The following is a 24,817-nucleotide window of genomic DNA, read 5'->3' as shown; positions in this document are numbered from 1 at the left end:
CGAATTTGAAGCAGCAGCCTATTACAGAAAAAGGTGCCAGGTACGAAAACTACCTGCCCCCTGGATGTGAGGTCTGAACCTTGGAAGAGAAAGCAGAGCTTTATCTTTCGATCTAAGCAGTCCTGGTGGAACGTAGTGAGTGAGCTGCAAGGATAGGTAACAAACGAGGGCAGCGAGTGAGCTGCAAGGATAGGTAACGAGATAGGTAACGAGGACAGCGAGTGAGCTGCAAGGATGGGTAACGAGGGCAGCGAGTGAGCTGCAAGGATGGGTAACGAGGGCAGCGAGTGAGCTGCAAGGATAGGTAACGAGGGAAGGGAGTGAGCTGCAAGGATAGGTAACGAACGAGGGCAGCGAGGGAGCTGCAAGGATAGGTAACGAGCGCAGCGAGTGAGCTGCAAGGATAGGTAACGAGGGCAGGGAGTGAGCTGCCAGGATAGGTAACGAGGGCAGCGAGCGAGCTGCAAGGATAGGTAACGAGGGCAGCGAGCGAGCTGCAAGGATAGGTAACAAGGGCAGCGAGTGAGCTGCAAGGATAGGTAACGAGGGCAGCGAGTGAGCTGCAAGGATAGGTAACGAGATAGGTAACGAGGGCAGCGAGTGAGCTGCAAGGATAGGTAACGAGCGCAGCGAGTGAGCTGCAAGGATAGGTAACGAACGAGGGCAGTGAGTGAGCTGCAAGGATAGGTAACGAGGGCAGCGAGTGAGCTGCAAGGATAGGTAACAAGGGCAGCGAGTGAGCTGCAAGGATAGGTAACGAGGGCAGCGAGTGAGCTGCAAGGATAGGTAACGAGATAGGTAACGAGGGCAGCGAGTGAGCTGCAAGGATAGGTAACGAGATAGGTAACGAGGGCAGCGAGTGAGCTGCAAGGATAGGTAACGAGGGCAGCGAGCGAGCTGCAAGGATAGGTAATGAGATAGGTAACGAGGGCAGCGAGTGAGCTGCAAGGATAGGTAACGAGATAGGTAACGAGGGCAGCGAGTGAGCTGCAAGGATAGGTAACAAGGGCAGGGAGTGAGCTGCAAGGATAGGTAACGAACGAGGGCAGTGAGTGAGCTGCAAGGATAGGTAACGAGGGCAGCGAGTGAGCTGCAAGGATAGGTAACGAGGGCAGCGAGTGAGCTGCAAGGATAGGTAACGAGGGCAGCGAGTGAGCTGCAAGGATAGGTAACGAGGGAAGGGAGTGAGCTGCAAGGATAGGTAATGAGATAGGTAACGAGGGCAGCGAGTGAGCTGCAAGGATAGATAATGAGATAGGTAACGAGGGCAGCGAGTGAGCTGCAAGGATATGTAACGAGGGCAGCGAGCGAGCTGCAAGGATAGGTAATGAGATAGGTAACGAGGGCAGCGAGTGAGCTGCAAAGATAGGTAATGAGATAGGTAACGAGGGCAGCGAGTGAGCTGCAAAGATAGGTAACGAGGGCAGCGAGTGAGCTGCAAGGATAGGTAATGAGATAGGTAACGAGGGCAGCGAGTGAGCTGCAAAGATAGGTAACGAGGGCAGCGAGTGAGCTGCAAGGATAGGTAACGAACGAGGGCAGCGAGTGAGCTACAAGGATAGGTAACGAGGGCAGCGAGTGAGCTGCAAGGATAGGTAACGAATGAAGGCAGCGAGTGAACAGCAAGGATAGGTAACGAGGGCAGCGAGTGAGCTGCAAGGATAGGTAACAAACGAGGGCAGCGAGTGAGCTGCAAGGATAGGTAACGAGGGTAGCGAGTGAGCTGCAAGGATAGGTAACGAGGGCAGCGAGTGAGCTGCAAGGATAGGTAACGAGGGCAGCAAGTGAGCTGCAAGGATAGGTAACGAGGGCAGCGAGTGAACTGCAAGGATAGGTAACGAATGAGGGCAGCGAGTGAACAGCAAGGATAGGTAACGAGGGCAGCGAGTGAGCTGCAAGGATAGGTAACGAGGGCAGCGAGTGAGCTGCAAGGATAGGTAACGAACAAGGGCAGCGAGTGAGCTGCAAGGATAGGTATCGAGGGCAGCGAGTGAGCTGCAAGGACAGGTAACGAGCGCAGCGAGTGAGCTGCAAGGATAGGTAACGAGGGCCTTTCCCAAACAGAGCTTTATGGATTAAGAAGCAAATCTTAAAGATGATTCTTGTACGTTCTGGTAACTAGTGTAATGCAAGTAAGAGGTGGGAAGAGGCTGCTCCGGAAGGAAGATTGCAGATGAGACGAGCTGCGGGATTCTGTACCACTTGTAGCTTTGATAACAACGTCTCATTGCAGAGCCCAATAAGGCATTACCGTAATCCAAACGGCTGATGACCAAGGCCTGAACCGGCATTTTCCTCACTGAGGGTGGCAGAGGAGGAAATGTTCTCCTCAGCAAACTCATCGTATGAAAGCACAAGCCTATGATGGATGAAAGAGATTGGTCCAGGCGCACTCCCATGTTTCTCCCACCAGTTTGGGAGTAGGAGCACTCTCCAGTTCTGAGGGCCACTATTCTGGGTCCCAAAGCTCTTGGGTCTTTCCAAACAGCATGTTTGTGGAGAAGTGTGGCTCAATGATTAGAGCGGCAGACCCTGATGCGGAGGTCTAGCCCGGGACCAGGGTTCAATTCCCCGCCTCGGTGGGTCTTGGGCTCAAAAATTCCACGGACCTGATAATTCTCGCCTCGGTGCCTATTCCAATCATGGAGTCCCACTCTGCAACTCTGGGCAATAGCTTGCTTAATCTCCACAACGGCCCCCCACAACGCTAAGGATGCCTGGCCTCCACCTTGGGGGTGCCCAGGAGTGGACGCCTCACAGGGAAAGCCAGGATGGGTTCCACAGCGGTATTCGTACAAGCGCCTTGAGACCCTTGCGGGTGAGTAGTGCGCTATACAAGTATCAAATTTACATTTACATTTTTACAAATTTTAACAGCATAATATCCGTTCTTTCATTGTTAAGCTGTAAACAATTCTCAGTCATCTAGGTTACAATTGCTTATATCCTGCCAGAAAAAGATTCTTTTGTTTTGGCCAGATTTTTATCAAAGGAGACTAGTAACTGTGTGCCATCCACATACAATATTATTTCAATGACAAAGTCTCTGACCACTTTGGCTAATGGGGCAACATAGATGTGAGATTGTTGGGCAAAGGGAAGAGCCCTGAGGAACCCTCCTTTCCAGCATCAGGGTGTGAGACTTATAGGAACCCAGAATGACAGTTTGAGTCGTATTAAAGAGAAAGTCACTCAGCCATTTAGCGCTGTACCATGAGTACCAACCTCCAACAGCCTACGATGAGACACCGTATCAAACACGGCAGGCAAATCCAACAGCACCAGCATAGATGGACTGTTGGCATCGAGGAAGCATCTGATATGGTCAGTGACTGCAACCAGACCTGTGTCCGTGCCGTGTGATGGTCTGAAGCCGGATTGAGACGAGTCAAGAATCGGACTGGTCTCGAGATATTCCATGAGTTGTTGTTTATGAAACCCTTCAGCATCTTGTCTAATAAAGGAACTACGGAAACAGGGTGGTAGTCATCAAGATTGGGCAGTGCCAGGTAGCCTTCTTCGAGTGGGTCTGACCTGTGCCGCCTTCCAGACCGATGGAATTGTCCCAGTAGTGATAGAAGGTTCAACAGGGAACAGATGGAGGGAGCAGCAGATTGAAGAAACATCTGAAGGACAGCCTGCCTTGGTTGGAGCCAGGGCTTCCTGGATGGCAGCCAGTGGGAGGCACTCAAGGTTACTCAATCTGGTAACACAATGGAGCGGACGTACCCTCAAATCAATCTCGTCACTCACAATCCGCAGAGCAGTGGAACTTTTGATAGATAGGTTTAATAAGTTCTTCAAAAAGATTGGCTGGTGAGTCACAAAGATCTGCTGATACGTGTATTTCCTGTGTGTGCGTCAGAATTCATAAATGTATTGAGCACCTGAAAAAGGGCTTTAGATGAATTTCCAGCCTGCTCGATTTGATGAGATACAATCTCCGCCCTTTTTGATGTTATGATGGTATAAGTTTAAGGATAATCTGTAAGCTGCCTTTTGAGTTGAATATTCAGGAAGACTCCAGCGTCTTTCTAGCAGGTACTTATACCTGCTTTAGCTCAGTTGTGTGCCAGGGTGCCCGGGCGCTAGCGCCTGAACTGGCGCATTGTTTAATAGGAGCTATGCTATGGCTCAGTTTTGTGGCCAGAAAAAAGACTCCAAGATACGTTTTTAGTTGTTTTAAAACATACTTTATTTAAACTATTCTGTGACAATTACTATTATTAAACATTACAATATGTGGATTTATAAAATATACATTTAATAATAATTATTGGTGACTTTTAGACAAAATCAATAGGTCTGCTTTATAGATGTTGATGTGTTCACCTCCTGATAAACCCAAAAGGCCTGCCTTTTATATTTATATATATTTTTTTTAAGTGGGTTACGAGCCGGAGGGTGTGGGCTGGCGTGGGTTTGGGAGTCGGGGCTTGTCACACACTAGGAATCTTTCTGAAACACGTGCAGGACGGACTGCATTAAGGCACTGAATGCACAACACGCCTTTTTAAGTCCTTTCAAGCAAGCATCGCCTGCCAACATTGAAAGCAGCCAAGGGCTGTGAAGGTGTTGGGTGCATTAACATATCAATGCACCTCCCCCCTGTGGGCAGCAGGCGGCGCTGCACATTGCTGCTTGCTCCCGAAGTCCCACTGACCCCCTCTGCAGTCCCATCACAGGGGTGCAGCTGGAGGGCTGGTCACTGACTCCCTTCTCAGGTCCACCCAGCACACTAAGGGAATGTTTCCTTTTGTGCTGCTTCAGCATTTAAAGTCATCGCCTTCACATCATTGCATTGGTCAGTGACACGTCACGCACAACCAGGACTGCAGACAACTGTCCGTTTCTAAAAAATACTGTAAGGAAAGGACTCTTTTTGTGTGGTTACCCCCAACGTTGGTGTGTTGACTCTCAGAGTGCCCTGAGGCCTGCTAACCAGGCCTGAGGGCCTGTGCCTTGACCATAAAACGGAGTATGTTTGATTGGCGTATACTCAATTGGCATAAGCTATCTTACTAATAACTGCCTAGTCTGTGGTACCCAGGATACCCAGGCCTGTGGGTTAGAAGGCCACCACAGGGATTGCAGCACTGGTTGTGCCACCCTGAATCTGCCAAATGTAAAACATTGTATTGTAATTGCATTTATATAGCGCTTACTACCCCTGATGGGGTGTTGAAGCGCTTTTTTCGGCTCGTCGACCAGGCAGAAAACTGCCACAATATAGTGGCGGTGTTTGCAAGACACCGCCATCCATATTATGATGCCTGCGGAGACTTGCCTTTCCATGGCGGCAACGACATGCTGTTTCTGCCATTGGGGGCACGTTGCGGGCCCCCAGAGTGTTGGGGGGTGGGGTGCACATGGGGGGTACCATAGGTTCCCCCCTACATTGGCATGGACAAGGTGGCAAGCACTGCTTGGTGCATGTCACCTGGTGCATGCCAGTGCACAACATGCATCCACAGCATTGTGGCGGGCGGTGCTGTGAGCACCGCCTGCCACAATGTTGTGGATGGCGGATGCATCGGTGGCATTCTAATGGCCACAGCGGGACCGCCGCACCTCTGGCGGACAGTCCCGCATACCGTTACGGTGGCGGGCGGACATAGCCCCTATACTGCCAGGTTCAATCTCATAGGGTTCAACTTTGTATTTGCAGAGGTTTAAGCCGATGGGCTTGCTCTTCTCCTCACTCTACCTCACCATCCTTTTTCTCCTGATCTCCCTCTGCTGTCCCACTCGCCTAAATCTCTACTTTCTCCTAACCTACTCTCTTCACCTCATGCTAGTTTCTTTCCCAGAGGCTTAACTAGCGCTTGTTGCACCCGGGGCTATCCCTCAGATTGCCACCCCTGGGGAGGGGGGGTTGCTGGGGAAAAAGGACGGCGAGCACTTGAAAGAGGTCAGAGAGACGCATAGTATCGCCGCTGATAGTTACCTCGATCATGCAAGTTACATGCACATACATGACACGGTCCAATTCTACACAGTTGAATACACCGGTGACTGGCAGTGACTGGCAGTACAAAAGAGAACACACAGACTGCATGATCTATCTAGGGAGTCAGAAAAACAGCATGTGACATCCATCAGAGAGCTGCGTGAATAATTACCTGGTAATCCCCTCAGTACAATGCAAACATGCACATACATGACACTGTTCAGGGATCCATCATCTACAGCTGACATTAAATGACCATTCATCATGGTCCTCCCATTAAAGCAGTGCACTTTGTGATCTGCATGGTACATGTTCTTTGCAGCAGGCACATTAACCCTCTGTGCTACCTTTCCAGGAGTCAACCCTTTCACTAGACAAAACTTTGATCTCTCTCTAGGAAGAACATTAATCACCAAAGTGATCATGACATTTTTATTGTTTCTGAAAATTGCTGGAGGCCAGGAAGGAGGCAGCAAGTTTTTTTTAAACCATAATATACTTGCAAACACTACGCACCCACCCGAAATAGGTACCCAGTGAGGTCACACCGTTCGCATCGTCCTAACCTGCTCAAGGTTCATGTGACCTCAGTGACAGTCACAGCGACTGGATCACTGTTGCTGTAGGGTGTGCTGCTTCGTAGGCCTGCCCGCAAGACTGGAGATGAACTTCAGTATGGATTGTGGTGGACAGGCCTTCAAGGTTAACTCACAATTGACACCACTAGGGTACAGCTGCTTGTGCAAAGACATCAGGCCTTCTAAGGTCTAGTGGGGCCTTCTAAGGTCTAGCATGGGAATATTCTCCCTCAGTAGAGTGGTCTGGTGGACTGGTCATGAATGCTGAACCCAGTTCCCCAGTTCCAAATTCGACAGCTCTGGCCATAGTGCCACATCCTCTCCCCCACTGAACACCATACTTCCCCACTGAGAGAAACTCGCACTGCCTTCAGCTACAACCTAATTGTGCCCGCTATAAACACTTGGATGTGGCTCAATTCAAATTATGCACTTGATAAGAGTAATATGCTGCCTAAAAAAAAGTAAAAGCAAACAACCATAGGGAATGCAAGATTAAGTAAAGCATGTGAAATGTAAGCAGAAACAACATGGTTACCTTAACGATCTCTCACTCACTATTCAGAAATCAGCGAGTGGTTTTACCTGAAAAGTTAAGGACATGACTAGAGGGCCCTGAAGGGAACCGTTTCAATGTCCATTGCTTATATCCTTACAAAATATAAGCAGTATGGTTTAAAAAGGCCACATCCATAAACACAGAGCCATGGTACACATTTTGTTTTCCAATCCACCCATCAACCAGGTATTGCAGTCCCTCCAGGAATGGTGCTCTTCCCCACCTGGGGACAACAATGCTGTTCAAAGAAAGACGAGAAAACAAAAGTAGCGCTTCACTGCAAAGTCTGTAGAGTGAGGCTGATGTGTTTGGATATAAATAAAACCAATCTGGCCACTTTGCAACCACTCTGTCTTGCTTTATTTATTTTTCATATTTAAAACCTTCTATATCTCTCAATCCCGCTGCACTTTGGAATAGAAAAATGTCAGAATAAGGGCATTTCCTGCAAGAGTGTTTTTCTTTTTTGGATCCATTTCATAGGGAAGCAACTAAATGAAAGAAGGAAAGAGGCTGTGACCCGTTTCTTCAAGTCACGGTTTTCAGCAAGTGAGGAGCAAGACAGAAAGAGAGGGAATAATAGGAAGAGAGGGGGGGGACAGCTGCGACCACAAAAAAGAAGAGGACATTGCCCGAGTCCTATTCCTTCTCTACCCGTCGCCGAACGTCCACGAAAGCAAGCCGAGCCTTATCTGAATGCCTTTGTCCGCCCCCAAAATAGTGCCGCCTGGGGCGGACCGCCCCCACCGCCCCACCCTAGCTACGCCACTGTTCTTTCCAACATATCCACTTGTATCCCTACTGTGCCTTATTCCTTCTTCACTTCACCTCATATTACTCTCACCTCAACCTCCTCTCTTTCCGCCCTCACCCAAGAATCACTCTCTCCTGACTGCCATCCTTCCACTGTGCATCAACTTACTCTCACTCCACTGCCCCTTCCATGGCCACCTCAACCTTCTCTCTCCGTGTCCCCCTTAGCTCTCCCCTCACTCTTCTCTCTTTTCCTCGTTGTCCTTTTTTCCTAGCCTTTTTCTCGCTTCTTCACCCAACATCACACTTCCTCTCACTTCTCTCTCTTTGACTCACCTTCTTCTGTCTCTCACCATCCTCTTTTTTCCCTCACTATGCCCCTTTGGCTTAGCTTCCACCCTATTACCCTCCCGTCTCTCTGCTTCACCCTGCCCTCCCTTCCCTTCACCCTGTACTCCCTGCCTCATCCGCTTCTGTCAGGCTCACCTTCAATGGTGCTGCCTGTGGGCTCATGATTTTGTGTATGTGAAGGGTGAGGGGAGAGGATGTGTGTGTGGGTGCATGAGTGTGCCTAGTCAGGCTGGCAGTTCTCTGCCTCTGATCTGGTCTACACTGGTAACTCTCCAAACAGTGGCAGCTCAGACCTGGATTATAGCGCACACATGTGATCCGCAAAGACCTGGGCTTCTGCACATTTTAACACAATAAGTGAGGCAACAATTGGAACAGTGATCAAAGGTGGCAATGTGAGCAGACGCCACATGTGGGCCTGTTTCTACTAATATCGACCCATTGCGCCTGGAGTACATCTTCCAAGGGTGACGACTGGACGTGTAATATGAGAACTACTTTCTCAACCACCACTTTGCTGTCAGTCTTATGTATCTTGAGGGAACAAAGAGGAAATCTCTCATCTCTTGGAAGAAAAATCCTCTCCATGCGGGCGACGCTCAGAAAAGTTTCAGCAAAAAATCTCAAAAGCTTCAAAGTCGCACCTCAGAGGGGGGGTTTGTCGTTTTTCAGAGGTGCAGAGATCTCTGCAGGGGAGGGGCTGAGACTCAATCTGAATCTGTGGAGGTGCAGGTTGGGGTCCCTCTGATGCTCTGGGGTGCTCGAGGACAGGTTTTAACAAGTGTCCAAACTGTTCTGATGCCCAAAGAACCACAGAAGTCCACTTCGATGGCCACATGGATCTCAGGGGAAGGCACTTAGAGACTCCCAGGGTGTCAGGCAGAGACCAGCTGCCAAGTTCAGTCCAGGTCCAGTAGCCACTGGTCAGCCGGGCATTTTGATAAAAAGGCCTCTTGCAGCTTGTTGTGTCCCTGAAGCCACATGGAATGTCAGCCGACAGACCCTAGTGCTTTGTCCTGGATACAGGAGGGGTCCGCTCCAGTTCTACAGGCTCCTCTGGGGTCACAGACAGCAGGTCCAGTCCTCTTCTGATCTTCCGCTGGTACAGACAGTGATGTAAGGAGGGTGCCTTGGGGTGATGGGTTTATGATTGGATGTAGCTAGTGGGTGGGGGCTACTCCTCTTTTAATGTTTTAATCTGGTCTCTGTTTATCTGTTTGGACAGCCAGGCCTGCCACAGTGAAAAAAGCTTTTGGGGCCTTGTTACTTCCTATGAACCTGGTGACATGATCGTGGTATGTTTCCCGCTCGCAGAATGCCAGGCACCCTACCTGGAGGGCTACAAGGCCTGCACAGGGGAGGCGTTTTCACATTTGAACGGAGATCTTTGCCTGTCAAAGGGTTATTTGAACATGTAACACTGCAGCAAGCAGGCTGCAAGCCTAGGCCGGAAGCCATGTCTTGCAGGCCCACGTCGTGCATTGCACCATAGGTGCTGCAGCCCACAAGTGCACTTTAAGTGACACATAACTTCAAGCCCTAGGTGAACTTTGTAGACAATATAGTAGGGATTTAAAGGCAATTTAAATGGGTCAATTAGGAATAAGCCAATGTAGCCATGTTTAAAAGGAGATCACGGGCACGTTATTCCTGCTTGGCAGGGGTAAGGTGTACAGAGTTCAGCAACCAGCAAGAGAGTTTCTGAAAAAGGTGCCAACATTCGAAGGGGTCATGTAGAAAAGGCAGATTTCAACATTGTCCCATTTTCTTTCTTCCAGAAATGGAAGGTAGAGTAGCAAGGATTGACCTTGTGAAGCCACAGATTGTAGACAGATCTCCACAGCAAGTGCATTAGCCCAGTATACTATCTCCTCAGTTTAGAGCCCGAGGGGTGCCAGTGGCACTATAATCAAGGCCATCGGACTCATGCGGCCGGAGGCCCAAACTATATCTAAGGGTTGACTACGCCGTGCAGCGCAGAGTGGGGTCGTTTTTTAGGTCTCGCCTGAGCCAGCGCTTTAGCGCTGCTCTGGCGAGAGCTATAGAAAGCGAGATTTGGAAGTGCAAACAGGCCGCCAACTACAGTGCATGTGCGCCGGGCGCGCGCACCATTTGTCTGCCTGCTGATCACTTTCGCGGCGGCTTTGATGTTCTCAGTGAGCCGCGCGGCCACTGAGAACATCAAAACTGCCGCGAAAGTTATCACCATTTGCCACCCCCTCCCTTATCCCACTTCCTGCTTGTGCTTCTGAGAGTTGAAGAAACTGCAGTAAGTGGAAGCTACAGAGAGTATTCAGGCACTGAGATCCGGGTTATTTATGTTTTCGCTGCTGCCTTCATGACTCCTGAGAGAGGGGGTTGAGAGGACAGTGCATAGTGCAAGGGGTAGTAGAGGCAAGCCATGGATCACAGACGTTGCCACTGGTTAACAGTCGTCAAAGTCAAGCGTTTTCAGCTGAATGAGTGTTTTAGTCTTACCAGTAAGTTTCATTACTTTAAGCCTATGTCTTCCTCTGTCCTGTCCTCCGTCTAGTTTCAGCCTTGGAAGCTGGGTGTCTCTGGGAATGGTTAAGTTCATTCTGGCTTTAAAAATTTGGCTGGACTGTGCCCAGGGTCCAACTTGGTGGTGATGTGATTATCACGCTGGACGTCGAATGCCTTTTTGTTTATAGCCTCCCTCCTCAACTCCCCAGGGTGTGAGCTTCCCAGCGTGTGGTGTCTTTGCACTGGCATGTGAAGTTGCCTTCCTCTGAAGAGTGCCTAGCTGACGTCAGCCTCACGAGGGAGGGTACAGAGAAGACTACAAAGGGCACCTTCACTTATGGTGCTGGTATGGCATTTTCTAATATTTAACCACGTGTGAGGAAGGGTACAGCTGTCTTTGTTTAATGGAACACCCAATGTAAATATTACCTTGGACTTACGGTCCCGAGAAGAACCTGCACACACTAATATTGGTGTTATCTAGGACTGGTGCTATGAAATGGATCGTCTTACTCCACAAAGTTCACCAGTGGCCTCTGAAAATAACAGCGCACAGGCCCAGAAGGCCGCAGAAAGGTTGCATCTTCACCCTGGGCCTCCTCGGCGTGGCGTGTCATAGTTCACAGCTCCTTACTATTCTGTGTGGATGTTGCATGTGCTGGTTAAGAGTTTCGTCTGAAGCTGAGTTTTCATATTTTATCCAATAAACGGTCCGCACATGCAAGTACATTCAGGTGGCCCTAGATTAGTGCTCACTAGAACAGGCTGCTATTTTTCCAGAGTTTTTTTTCTCTGTAAGTACTTAAAAAGCGTTCCCTTATGCCAGGTAAACTTTCATATTTTCAGGAAAAAGCCAAAATGAAAATTTCGCAGATGCTAAAACGTAGGCTTGCCTCAAGGAGTAAAAGAATACGCATGATGGCTGAGTCACTGGGGACAATAGCAAACGGAGTTCTGCCACTTATAGTGGGATGCTTTTGCCATGCCTTCCATGCCTCCCAGCATCCAAGGAAATTAATTCTCCTGCAGTCCATGTCTACCTCTACACCTCTCTCTCTACACACCTCTCTCTCTCTACACACCTCTCTCTCTCTACACACCTGTCTCGCTTTCTATAGCTCTGGCGAGAGCTATAGAAAGCGAGATTTGGAAGTGCAAACAGGCCGCCAACTACAGTGCATGTGCGCCGGGCGCGCGCACCATTTGTCTGCCTGCTGATCACTTTCGCGGCGGCTTTGATGTTCTCAGTGAGCCGCGCGGCCACTGAGAACATCAAAACTGCCGCGAAAGTTATCACCATTTGCCACCCCCTCCCTTATCCCACTTCCTGCTTGTGCTTCTGAGAGTTGAAGAAACTGCAGTAAGTGGAAGCTACAGAGAGTATTCAGGCACTGAGATCCGGGTTATTTATGTTTTCGCTGCTGCCTTCATGACTCCTGAGAGAGGGGGTTGAGAGGACAGTGCATAGTGCAAGGGGTAGTAGAGGCAAGCCATGGATCACAGACGTTGCCACTGGTTAACAGTCGTCAAAGTCAAGCGTTTTCAGCTGAATGAGTGTTTTAGTCTTACCAGTAAGTTTCATTACTTTAAGCCTATGTCTTCCTCTGTCCTGTCCTCCGTCTAGTTTCAGCCTTGGAAGCTGGGTGTCTCTGGGAATGGTTAAGTTCATTCTGGCTTTAAAAATTTGGCTGGACTGTGCCTAGGGTCCAACTTGGTGGTGATGTGATTATCACGCTGGACGTCAAATGCCTTTTTAGGTCTCGCCTGAGACAGCGCTTTAGCGCTGCTCTGGCGAGACTTATAGTAAGCGAGTTTTGGAAGTGCAAACAGTGGCTTTTCAGGCCTCCAAATACAGTGCATGTGCGTCGGCCGGGCGCGCGCACCATTTGGAGGCCTGAAAGCACTCGTTTGCTTTCACTTTCGCGGGCCGCACGGCCGCTTTGATGTGATCGCGATCGCGATTACTTTCACACACGCACATACCGTTAATTAGTGCATTTAGGGCGACCAGGGGGAAAGATTGTCCATAATTAGCAGGATGTGCCGACGCAGAGGCTCGAACAAGGATCCCCAGCTCTCAAGTTCTCAGCTCTAACTGCTGCGCCACAGACGGTCTCTCACTCTGGGAATCCCTGTGTTCACCTTTAACCCCTTCGACGCTCATGACGGAACGGTTCCGTCATGAGCGTCGGTTGAGCTGTGCTCATGACGGAACCGTTCCGTCATGACCACGCCCGCGCAAGCAGCAGTCAGCACCGCGGGGGAATCAGCCCCGCATGGAAGGGGTTAAGGGTCTGCTCTGATGTTTGCCCGGCCGCATCTTTGTTTTCTTCGGCGCGGCTCACAAATTCTAATTTTTCGATATTTTACATTTTTCGTAAGCAGCATAGCACACTACCTATGCTCCGCTGGTTATTTTAGTAACACACATAGAGTCCTCCCTTCACCCTCCTCTAGGTTTCATAGCATGTCCTTTCAATTTCAAAAAAGCGTCACTAGTACTGTGTTCACTACAGAATCGGACTAGCAGCCTGGGAGCCCCACAGATGTGAGTACCTTACAAGCAACTCACTGGCTGCATTACGATGTGTACGAGCTTACATCTCCACTCTCTGTTTCCCTGTCTAGTAAAGAGGGGGGGGGGGTCGTTTCCCGATTTTACCCCTGCTTTGCTGGATTCAGTCATCTTTGTTTTTTGGAAGCAGTACCTCCAAGCCCGCGTAACAGATGCCTCGAAGCGTGAGCCTTTCACCATGGCAGTGTAAAGGTCACGGCACAGTGTCTCAGTGGAGGAAGGAGTCATTTAACTTTGCAAGGTAGAGGCATAGCTTGTCTTACAGCGTTACCAAAGCCTGCATCCAAGATACCATTTGAGTTGCATTGACACATAGAGTCCTTCCCTCACCCTCTTCCAGGTTTCAAAGTATGTCCTTTTATTTTAAACAAGCATTTGAAATGCAATAGGTCTCGCATTTACGCGAGTTTAAGCTATTGGCATTGTAAATGACAATACCTTTTATTTTAGGTTTTAAAAACCAAAACATAAATAAAAGGCATTGTCATTTACAATGCCAATAGCTCAAACTCGCGTAAATGCGAGACCTATTGCATTGCAAATGCTTGTCTTTATTATTTTGTCATTTATTACAAGTGAACACTGCTTGGAGCAAAGTTTAATCTCATCAGTGCCCGTTTAAACACAAGGACAGCAATAAGCAAATAAAAGATGACCAGTTTGTAAACCTTTGTGAGGGGGCGGGGGGGGGGGCTTCCGCTGCGCCGCGACCTGTCATTGCGTTTTTAGTCGCGTTTGATCCGCTTATGATGCTTTTTGTTAAAATCTGCGAATCATGCAGCGATTACGGATTATGTCGCAAATGTGCCGAATCCATAATTCGCGCGCAATGCTGCGGCTGCGGGAGACATCGCTGCAGCGGCCCTGACTGGAAGACATGTCAGTCTATTTATTACAAAACGAGAGAAAAATGGTTGGGTGAGAATAAATGTAGTCACCGGTGCCCCAGAGTGTAGGGTCTTTTCTTGAAGTCTTGTAGGAATAACGTCACTGGAGAAAGAGAATCTAAGAGGGCCCTTCAAAGACCTATATCCCGAGCGAAGGCTCCGTTTCACCTACTTCCCTGGCAACGGCAACATTCATTGTATTGTTTCTGCCAAAACACGGATTCTCTCGCTTTATTACTGGGAGCTTGTGGTCTCGACATAGTGGGGGTGTCTCAGGTACCCCTTCAGTTTATACGTGCACATTAACAGCAGCCGCCCTCCTGTGCACCCCTCTCTCCAGGCACTTAGAGTAACCCCGGACATTATCCTTAAAAGCTGCACAATTACACGTCGCTCGCAAGTCTGCAGCTCCCGGGGATTTTTTATTTATTCAACAAAAAGAACAGAAAGTGTTTCCTGCTTGTGCATGGGCCTGGGGTAGGCCATGGTGCTATCCTGGGTGGACCTGGCCCACCCTCTAGAACCGGGCCTGGCTGGCAGGCCTGGCTCGTGCCAGCATTGGGCAGTGCCACTCCCTGCACGTGTGCCCGTTCCCTTTGCACGTGTCTGCCCGTGATTCGCACCTCACCCACCTTCTCTCTTGTCTCCCCCTCTGCAGAGTTTCTGGACAGCGCAGCTGCCGTTTACCACGACCTCCTCACCGGAAAGAACCCAAACACGGTGGTGGTGCCCACCTCTTCCGGGCAGCCGCGCCAGCGTGTAGCGCCTAGTGACGGGAGCCCGCCGGAGGGCGTCGATGCCGCTCTCTTCCTACACAGCCTGGAGAGTCTGTGTGAGCGCTACAAGCACAGGTAGGACTGTAGCGTTGATATAGCGCCTTGCGGCCGAGAGGCACCGCAGTAGTGCTTCTCTGAGCTGCCCTTGTGGGGGTCGCGGTGGGACTTGCTGGAATAGCGCTTCTTAAAGCTTGCATTAATCTGCCCTCTTGTGTGGCAGCGGCCCAAGGAGGTGCCCCGGGTCGAGGGTCCTATGCAGGGGGGAGCCTCCTGGGGCGAGACCTGGGGGCCAAGGCTGGTGCGCAGAGGAGCAAAGAGAAACTGTAGGTGAATTTACACCAATGCGGGTTCGTATCACCGGGGGGTGCAGCGAGTCTCAGGGCAGATGTAAGTGCAGCGAGTCTCAGGGCAGATGTAAGTGCAGCGAGTCTAAGTGCAGCGAGTCTCAGGGCAGATGTAAGTGCAGCGAGTCTCAGGGGCAGATGGAAGTGCAGCGAGTCTCAGGGGCAGATGTAAGTGCAGCGAGTCTCAGGCAGATGTAAGTGCAGTGAGTCTCAGGGCAGATGTAAGTGCAGCGAGCCTCAGGCAGATGTAAGTGCAGCGAGTCTCAGGGGCAGGTGTAAGTGCAGCGAGTCTTAGGGGCACCTCAGGGGCAGATGTAAGTGCAGCGAGTCTCAGGGGCAGATGTAAATGCAGGCAAGTCTCAGGGGCAGATGTAAGTGCAGCGAGTCTCAGGGGCAGATGTAAGTGCAGCGAGTCTCAGGGCAGATGTAAGTGCAGCGAGTCTCAGGGGCAGATGTAAGTGCAGCGAGTCTCAGGGGCAGGTGTAAGTGCAGCGAGTCTCAGGGGCACCTCAGGGGCAGATGTAAGTGCAGCGAGTCTCAGGGGCAGATGTAAGTGCAGCGAGTCTCAGGGGCAGATGTAAATGCAGGCAAGTCTCAGGGGCAGATGTAAGTGCAGCTAGTGTCCGGGGCAGATGTAAGTGCAGCGAGTGTCAGGGGCAGATGTAAATGCAGGCAAGTCTCAGGGGCAGATGTAAAAGCAGGCAAGTCTCAGGGGCAGATGTAAATGCAGGCAAGTCTCAGGGGCAGATGTAAGTGCAGCGAGTGTCAGGGGCAGATGTAAGTGCAGCGAGTCTCAGGGGCAGATGTAAGTGCAGCGAGTGTCCGGGGCAGATGTAAGTGCAGCGAGTGTCAGGGGCAGATGTAAATGCAGGCAAGTCTCAGGGGCAGATGTAAAAGCAGGCAAGTCTCAGGGGCAGATGTAAATGCAGGCAAGTCTCAGGGGCAGATGTAAGTGCAGTGAGTGTCAGGGGGAGATGTAAGTGCGGCGAGTGTCAGGGGCAGAGGTAAGTGCAGCGAGTGTCAGGGGCAGATGTAAGTGCAGCGAGTCTCAGGGGCAGATGTAAATGCAGGCAAGTCTCAGGGGCAGATGTAAATGCAGGCAAGTCTCAGGGGTCTCAGGGGCAGATGTAAATGCAGGCAAGTCTCAGGGGTCTCAGGGGCAGATGTAAATGCAGGCAAGTCTCAGGGGCAGATGTAAGTGCAGCGAGTGTCAGTGGCAGATGTAAGTGCAGCGAGTCTCAGGGGCAGATGGAAGTGCAGTGACTGTCCATTAAGATAATGGCTGCTTTAAGAAGTTATAAGAGTCTTTTCCTATGCAGTATTGTTTCTGCACTCTGGCTCTTGGTTTTGGCTGAAGAACATGTGCATCCTGATGTGCTAGAAGGGGATCGCGTGAATACCCGATTCAACAAAAATATGGTTCAGGATAAAGATCACATTATGGACCACCTAGACGGTGTAATTGACAAACCTGAACAGGAGATGTCTTCCCAAGAGCTTCAACTTCATTATTTTAAAAGGCACGATTCGGATGGAAATAATTTGTTGGATGGTTTGGAACTTGCAGCTGCTATTTCACATGTGCATAAAGAGGTCTCTGGTCAGGAGCAGCACAATGGTACGCCCTGCTGAGAATTCTGGGTATTCAATCCCCTTTTAATTATCACGTGCACTTCACCATTCTTTTTATATCCTGGTCCTGAAGAAGCGCCAATGACCTTTATGGCAATAGAGGCGCGAAACATGTTGACCTTTTCGCAACACCTAGGCATAATGTGCCATTTGGGATTACACTCTAATTTAGAGTTTTTATTCTGCCAAGAGGGTTACTACTTCAAAATAACCATCTATAGGTTACCCCTTGCCAGTTTTTATTCACTATGCACGCACTTTGTTACCCTCATATAGGACCCACACACCCACATGCACCATCCGGCATGCCTTAAAAATCTCCGACAAAGCGACCCTTCGGGGGACCCGTTGGGAATTGCAGCGCCGGCCCAACGAGGAGCACATGCCCGATGATGAAGCATGACACCCCTCAGGGTGTGTGAGGGCAACAAGAGGCAAGACATGTTCTTCCCCCTGTGTGATGGGCCCGCCTCACCTAGGACTCTCTTTTCTTTCTGCTTTTTCTTAGCAGAAGGTCTATGGGTTTTTTAAATAAATCTTTTTTTGACCCTACTTTTGGAACAGTGTCCTCTATTTGTCGTTAATTTAATTTTGGGGAGCATGGACACTGGACCATTAATTGACTCCCCGGTCCCCCTTCTTCCTTTTTTGATAGAGAGGGGTCAGCTTACCACCATATCCGTGATTGCTTTTCAATAATTTTTATTTTAAATGCAGCCCATTTTCCTTAAAGGAAAACGGGTTGCAATTAAAAGAAAAAAAATGAAAAGTTTTCTTTCCATTTTTTAAGAGCAGGCAATGGTCCGCGGGCTCTTAAAAAACATTTTCACCCCCCCCTTACCTTTCGCTAATGGGTCACCACCAACTTGAAGTTGGTGGTAAAATGCGAATGTTTTGCGACCGTATTCATGGTCACAGCGTCTTCAAACCCTTACGGCAGAGTAGTCGCGCTCAAGAAACCCATGATTGATTGACAGAACATTTATACATACCGTTGCGATTTGGTATTTGGAAGGGGCGCCCTAAACACGCCCCTTCCAAATACCGTATCGCAAACCCATTTTGCGATTCGGTAACAGGTTACCGAATCGTAAAATAGAGTTTGATAGATTGGAAAAGCCTTTTTTGCGTTTGCAAACGGGCCGGTTCTGTGAATGGGCCTGTTGGCAAACACAACATGGGTTCATACATGTGACCCTTGGTCCTGAATATAAGTTTAGAAGTGAACTTATACTAGGGCTCCGGAACTTGAACTTACCAACATTCAAAAGGAAGAGGCCCTTTATGCCTTCTGTATGGATTCTTGCACCCCCAGTACATAAGTAGACACTCACCCTTTCTACCTCCCCCAGGTACATTCCTTCCACCCCTCACTCCTCGTACCCCTGCCTCAGACACTCACCCCTTTCTTCCACCCCCAACTACTCCCAGCTACATAACTCCACCCACCCCTCATTCCTTGTTGTACCCCTGACCTCCAGTGCATGCATTTCATCCCTCACCCCTTGTACCCTTGACTCAGACACTATACATTTCTTGCACCCCCGGTACATGCATTTCATTTCCGTATTCCTACTTGTACCCCCGACTCCAATAGTCACCCCTTCCTGTCACCCCCAGGTTCTCCCAGGTATGTGCAATCCACCCCTCATTCCTTCTTGTGTCACTGACTCAGACTTTCATCCTTTTCTTTTACCCTTGACGTAGACATTCATCCCTTTCTTGCATCGCCCTACCCTTGCTTGTCCCTCCCCCACCTCCATTCATTCTCTGACCTCACAAGAGTTGTGTGACTCGCTCGCTCACCATTCTGAGGATAAGCCCTCCGGATACACACTGGTTCTGCTGTGTCGACAGTGAGAGCCGAGGATCCGCTTACCTGGAATTCATGTTCATCGCCCGCTGCCGCCCGGCGGATCTTTTGATGCCATGTCTCAATAAATGGGGCTAGACCTGCTGGGCTCGGAGGTTTCTTCGGGCTCCCTGTTTGATCCCTGGCCTCCTATAGGGTCTCCTCCCTGTGCGCTTTACTCACGCCCTATGCTACGGATCTACGGAATGAATCCCTGGACTCAGCAAAACTGCCACAGGGTTGGAATTCAGCCTTTGTCGTCCCTTCCCATTTCACTTCCTTCTCTTCTTCGGAAAGTTTTGAAGGGTTTAGTTGATAAACAACTTTATTAAATATTTGGGGGACAACTGCCTACCGGACTCTTCACAAGCGGGCATCAGGGCTTCTCATAGCACAGAGACGCTCTGCTGGCAGCGATGGGCTCCGCCAGAGTTCTGCTGGACGAGGGCACGGCAGCCATGCGGGCATTTCTGGATTGGTCAGCTGCCTTCCATGCGGTCTCACATTCCATTCGCATTCGGAGGCCGCCTGAGATGGGCCTCCCTGGGAAGGCCCTGGACTGGTTCTTAGATTTTTGGCCGACAGGACCCAAGTACTCTCAATACATCGGTTCAGATCTAGACCTGTGACTGTTGATAGTGGCTCCTCCTTGGGTCCTACCCTCGTCAATATTTATGTGGCCCGCTTGCAGAGATTGTTAAAGCCTGCGTTTTTAAATTAATATCACCTGCGGATGGCAGCAATTGATTATTTCTTCTGGGCAGGACTTTGGGGTGTCCAACTTCAGACTCATCGGCTCCCATGGAAAGGTGGCCGCTTGGATGACAGGTGAACAGAGGGCATCTGGTCATGTGATTGGTGGCCGATAGAACTAGGTCCAGGTCCATGTCCCAAGCGTGTCGTAAAAATCCTGGGTATCCTGGTGTATAATAAATGATCCATCAAACAACAGGCAGCCTCCATCAGTGTCGCCTGTTTCAGCGCAGTCCGGATGCTTTAAACGGTCTTCCCCCGGCCGGCTGCCTATGAGCGCCAGGAGGCTGCTGTCCCGGCCCTCATCGCGAGTCTTCCAGATTATGGGAACGCGCTTCTTGTAGCAGCCAGCACGACTCTTCCTTCCAAACTACAGGAGGTACAAACTGCTGTGGCTCGCAGTAGTGGCTGCTACAGGACCCAGGGGGTGGGGGGGAAGGGGGGGGGGAGGAGGACAAAAAAAGAAAACCTAATAAAAAGAAAACACTCACCTTAAGCAGCCGGAAGCACCCACTCTCCCAGCCTCACCGTAGCCAATCACAGCGCCTTAACGGAGGCGCCACCACTGGTGGCTCATTTAGTTTGTATCCTCCCAGCCGGTTCTACCATTAGGCAAGACTAGGCGGCCGCCTAGGGCGGCAAAAGGGGGAGGGCGGCAAAAAACATGAGTTTGGGAATATCTAATGCATTAATTCTTCTATCCTGGATGACAGGGGGAGAGAGTGATGGTAGTAAAAGGGAGGGGGCAGCATTTTTCTATTCTCGCCTAGGGCGGCAAAATACCTAGAAACGGCCCTGCCCTTCTTAACCCACATTAAGAGCTTGACATTGGCTGCCTGCCAGAAAGCGCTCTCTGTTCAAGCTCCTACGCCTCACTACCTGCCAGAAAGCGCTCTCTGTTCAAGCTCCTACGTCTCACTACCTGCCACAAAGCGCTTTCTGTTCCAGCTCCTACGCCTCACACACAAGCCCCTTGTGGGGAATCCTACCTACAAGCCAGGCTCACCTGGCATAGCCCGAGTAGATATCCGAGGTCCACGGATTCACCTGTTTAAGGGTGTACCGTGTTCGTACCTCCAGGTATGGTGGTCGCTCGGTTTCTGTAGTAGGGGATCTCTGTTATAGTCATAATCTAGTGAATAGTCCCGCCCATGTGCGCGGACCCCGGAGCAATAAAAATAATCTCTTAAATTGTCAAGCCATGCAGACCTGCATCTACACTTAAGAGAGAATTTCAAAGACAGATAATGCAGCCTATATCCACAGGCTACACTGTCCAGTACTTCAACTAGAAAGAATTCCACCAGCAACCACCAACAGCACTGCCTGTCCAGCTTTTTCCATAGAGAAAAACCTGCCTCTACCAGCAAAAGCCTCTGGAATGATAGAGAGGAAGGAATGGACAGACAAGCCCCATAGGCTGCCATTATGTGGCTCAGAACAGGATACTGTGACTTTAAGAAAACTTTCCAGAACTTTTCCAGTATCCCAGAATGCACAGCAGGTCCCTTTTACTTTCAGTTCTTTTTTCCGGCTCCTGCTAGCAGGACCCTGGAGCATTGAGCTCTCCCTTTTCAAGAGTTTATTGGTGATTTTTGTCAAATTTTTCAAGTGTTTAGTGTTCTGGTGCTGTCAACATGCCTGGCTTGTTCGACAAGTGCCCAGAGTGCGACAGGAAGAAGGCTAAGTCAGATCCACACAAGGTGTGTATAGGTTGCCTTCCCCAGTCCCATGTGCCTGAGGAGTGTGATATCTGCCACTCGTTCTCAGCCAGGACCCTGAGGGAAAGAATGAAGATCAGGCTCCAAGTCCTGGAGGACAGAAGGCTGAAGGCACAAGGTGGGTCAGGATGGGCTGATTCTGCCCATGCAGAGACCTCTGGGGGGCTCCCCGAGGGGCAGGAAGACCGGCAAACGCCCCCACTCTCCACCGGCGTCGATGACGTCGACTAAGGCGTCGAGAGGTATGACCACGGTGTGTTCACCGTCCCCCCAGGGCTCTGGGGAGAAGCGACGTCGACGTTCGACGTCGAGGGAACTGATCAGGCCGCCATCGACGACTTTGGCATCGACGTCAGGGAGGCGATTGACGTCAAGGAGGCGATCGACGTCATGGAGACGATCGACGTCACGGAGACGATCGACGTCGAGGAGGCGATCGACGTCACGGAGACGATCGACATCGAGGAGGCGATCGCCGTCACGGAGGCGATCACCGTCACAGGGGCGATCAACGTCGAAGAAGGATTCATCGACGTCGAGGAGGCGCATGGGGTGCCCGGACACCAGGAGTCCCTCGACAGAGTCCCCGGGCTCGGGGTACTCGGTGGTATATACACCGCCTCCTCCTCCGCCACCGCCACTAACGCCACCACCGCCGCCAACTCCTCCTCCTCCTCCCCCTCCTCCTCCTCCTCCTCCTCCTCTTCCTCCTCCTCCTCCAGCTATTCTGCCTCTTCGGGCCCACCACCGGTTCCGGCGCGATCGGTCTCGTTGCCCAGGTATCCGACGCCGCCGCAGGGAACGCCTAAACTGCGGCGCCAGGGTAAGCCACAGTCGCCGGGCCCGGCGAGTCCGGCGGACAGACCGAAGCCAAGAAGATCGCGCTCCCGCTCCGGACGGAGAGGGAGATCGTGGAGCCGTGGGCGTTCGTCGTCAACATCGAGACGGTGCCACAGGAGGCGCAGATCCAGATCACGCACTCGATCATCGGCCAGGGACTTCTCACCGACGCTGTCGGACTCACCCGGGACGAGGGTGTCGCCGGTTGACGATCTGGTCTCCTTCCAGGAGGTACTGCTGAGAGGTGCAGCCAAGTTGGGAATCACGGTGACGGTACCGACACCTACGATGTCCGTGATATTCGAGACGCTGCACAAGAAGCACCTGTCTCGCCCCCTGCTACCTCTCGTGCCGGGACTGGTGGAGCCCGCTATGGAGTTGTTCCTCACACCGGCAGTGACGAAGTCCGCCCCCTCCCGGCTTATGAAGAAGTATCGGGCCCCGGACTCGGACCCAACCTTTTTGAGGACGGACCCTAAGCCGGATCCAGTCATTGTGACGGCGGCGAGGAAGCAGCATGCTACCACCCCTTCATCGACAGTTCCGCCCGACAAGGAAAGCCGCTGGCTGGATTCGGCGGGCAGGAAGGTCTGTGGTACGGCTGCCACCACCATGAAGGCGGCAAGTGCCGGGGCTCTGTTGGGGCGTTACGACCGTGCCCTGTGGGAGTCTCTCCAGCAGTATGCGGAGCTGCTGCCTCGCGACAAGAGGGAAGACTTCTTGGAGACTTTGCACGAGGAGATGCTGGTATCAAACCAGGTGATCAGTGCGGCAGCGGATATGTCCCTGCTGGCGGCGCATGGGTACTGTCATGGCATCCACCAACGACAGCACGTGTGGCTTCGCCTTACCTCGCTCAAGCCGGAGGCTCAGCAGAGAGTGGCCAATCTGCCCTTCTCGGGGGAAACCCTGTTCGGCCAGCATGCGGACGACGAGATGACCCGCATGAAGACGGAGGCAGAGACCCTGACGGCTGTCGGGTTGGAGAAGCCAGAAAAGAAGAAACGCCCCTTCCAGAGACGGTTCGGGTCTGCGGGCAGAGGGCGTGGGCAGGCCTCGGGACAGCAGCAAAACCAGCAGCAGCAGTTCCGTAAACCCTTCCAGAAACGCCAGAAGGGTAGAGGGGGCCAGCAGTCCGCTCCTGCTACCAAGGGCCCGGCCGGGTCGCGGCCCTGAGCATTTACTTCCCCTGCAACCGTTACCCACTCCAGTGGGGGGAAGCATTCAATTTTTTCCGGCAGAGTGGAGAAAAATTACTCCGGACAAGTGGGTGCTGAATATTGTTTGCAATGGATACAGTCTTCGTTTCATCAGGCCGCCTCCAGCGATTCCGCCGGTAAGCTCGCGGTATCAACTGCGAGAGCTCCAGGCGGAGGCAGACATCCTGTTACGGAAAAAGGCGGTGGAAAACGCACCTCTGTCTCAAAGGGGAAGAGGTCTGTACTCTCGTTTCTTCCTGGTTCGCAAGAAGGACAAGAACGAGTTCAGGCCCATTCTGGATTTGCGGCAAGCAAACAAATGGATTTGCAGAGAGAAGTTTCGCATGCTGTCGTTGTAGGAGAGTAGGGTCTGCTTTCTATGTTCACCCCCACTTTTTGCTTTTGCTTTACTGGTTTTCGACTTAGATGTGGCTGTGGGCCTGCTAATCAGACCCACAGCCCTGCTGTTCTCTCTCTAAATTAATACTATGTACTTTAGGTACATAACCCATTTGGGTAGGATCACCTTATTGGCCCCTGTACAGTGTACCCTAGGTACCCAGGGCATGGGTGTACCCTAGGCCTACCAGGGGCTGCAGCATGTATTATGCCACCCCTGGCCTGGCCTTCCATTTTGACACAACTGGCTGATCACTCAGCTGGGGCAAGGTCGTGTAATCACCCCTTGCCTAGGTGTAGTATTCCTATACCTAACTTACATATAGACACATGTGTACCTATCAGTCACTCCTATGGCAGGCCTTAACAATCCTGGAGGCAGAGTGCTTGGTAACATGTGAGATGGTGCTCTAGCATGAGCTGAGCCTGTCTGCAGCTTTCGGAACCAAGTCCTTATAGCTGTTCTATGATATAGCCTACCATATACTCTTAAAGTGCCTTATAATCTTAGACGGTTATGGTAACTATGGTTTGGCTTTATTGAAACATGTCGTGTAAGGTGTCTAACACTGTGGAATAATACCCCCATGCCATTTCTGGACATGAGGATATTATTCCCCCCTTCTAGAGGGAAAGACATGTTAAAATCATACTTCACTGTTAGCCTCTGACCAAAGCCTCAGCATCACAAAATGGATGCTGCTGCCACGACACAAGTCTGACCTCCTGCTGCTGGGAGTGATCCCGGCACAGGAGGCTTGGACAATAGGTTTCCTGCCTTGGGAGGTGCGAGCACCACCCCAGACAGGCCTTAGTGTATTGGGGCAGGGAGGGCTGAAAGGAATGAGACATGCCTGGGGCACACAAGGTGTCCCTTGCATAGTCCAGTTCAAACCGGCGCTGGGGCACTCCAGCCCCAGCTCTGGCGCGAAACTGGACAAAGGGAAGTGGGTGTAACCACCCCCTCCCAGGTCCCACCCATAAGGCGTGACCTAGCAGGTATCCCAGCCCCCCAGATTAGTATAAGAGTGGGAGTTGGGCCTCAAGACTTTAGATTATCCTGAACCTGCAAACTTGAACAGAAACTCTGGACCTTCGACATTCGACGAAAGAAGAAGACTGAAGAATCTCCCTTGTGGCCAAGGAGTGGCTACCCTGTGCAAA

At 51.0% G+C, this 24,817-nt stretch overlaps 1 protein-coding gene and 1 pseudogene across 4 annotated transcripts in view; both read left to right on the top strand.

Annotated features, from left to right (window-relative positions):
• The window catches only part of CSTPP1 (centriolar satellite-associated tubulin polyglutamylase complex regulator 1), a 572,416-nt gene that overhangs the window by 403,479 nt on the left and 144,120 nt on the right, over positions 1–24,817 (top strand). For all 4 annotated transcript variants that reach the window (XM_085646635.1, XM_085646636.1, XM_085646637.1 and 1 more), the window contains one exon: positions 14,796–14,988. In XM_085646635.1, coding sequence (XP_085502761.1) covers positions 14,796–14,988 — 193 coding nt within the window. The remainder of the gene's footprint in view (positions 1–14,795; positions 14,989–24,817) is intronic.
• Positions 16,521–16,889, top strand: LOC146859618 (multiple coagulation factor deficiency protein 2 homolog pseudogene; annotated as a pseudogene).

Source organism: Triturus cristatus, chromosome 3_1 (genome assembly GCF_964204655.1).
Source record: "Triturus cristatus chromosome 3_1, aTriCri1.1, whole genome shotgun sequence".
Classification (NCBI taxonomy): domain Eukaryota; kingdom Metazoa; phylum Chordata; class Amphibia; order Caudata; family Salamandridae; genus Triturus; species Triturus cristatus.
Note: the sequence above shows the minus strand (reverse complement) of the source record. Positions and strands in the feature narration are given on the sequence as shown.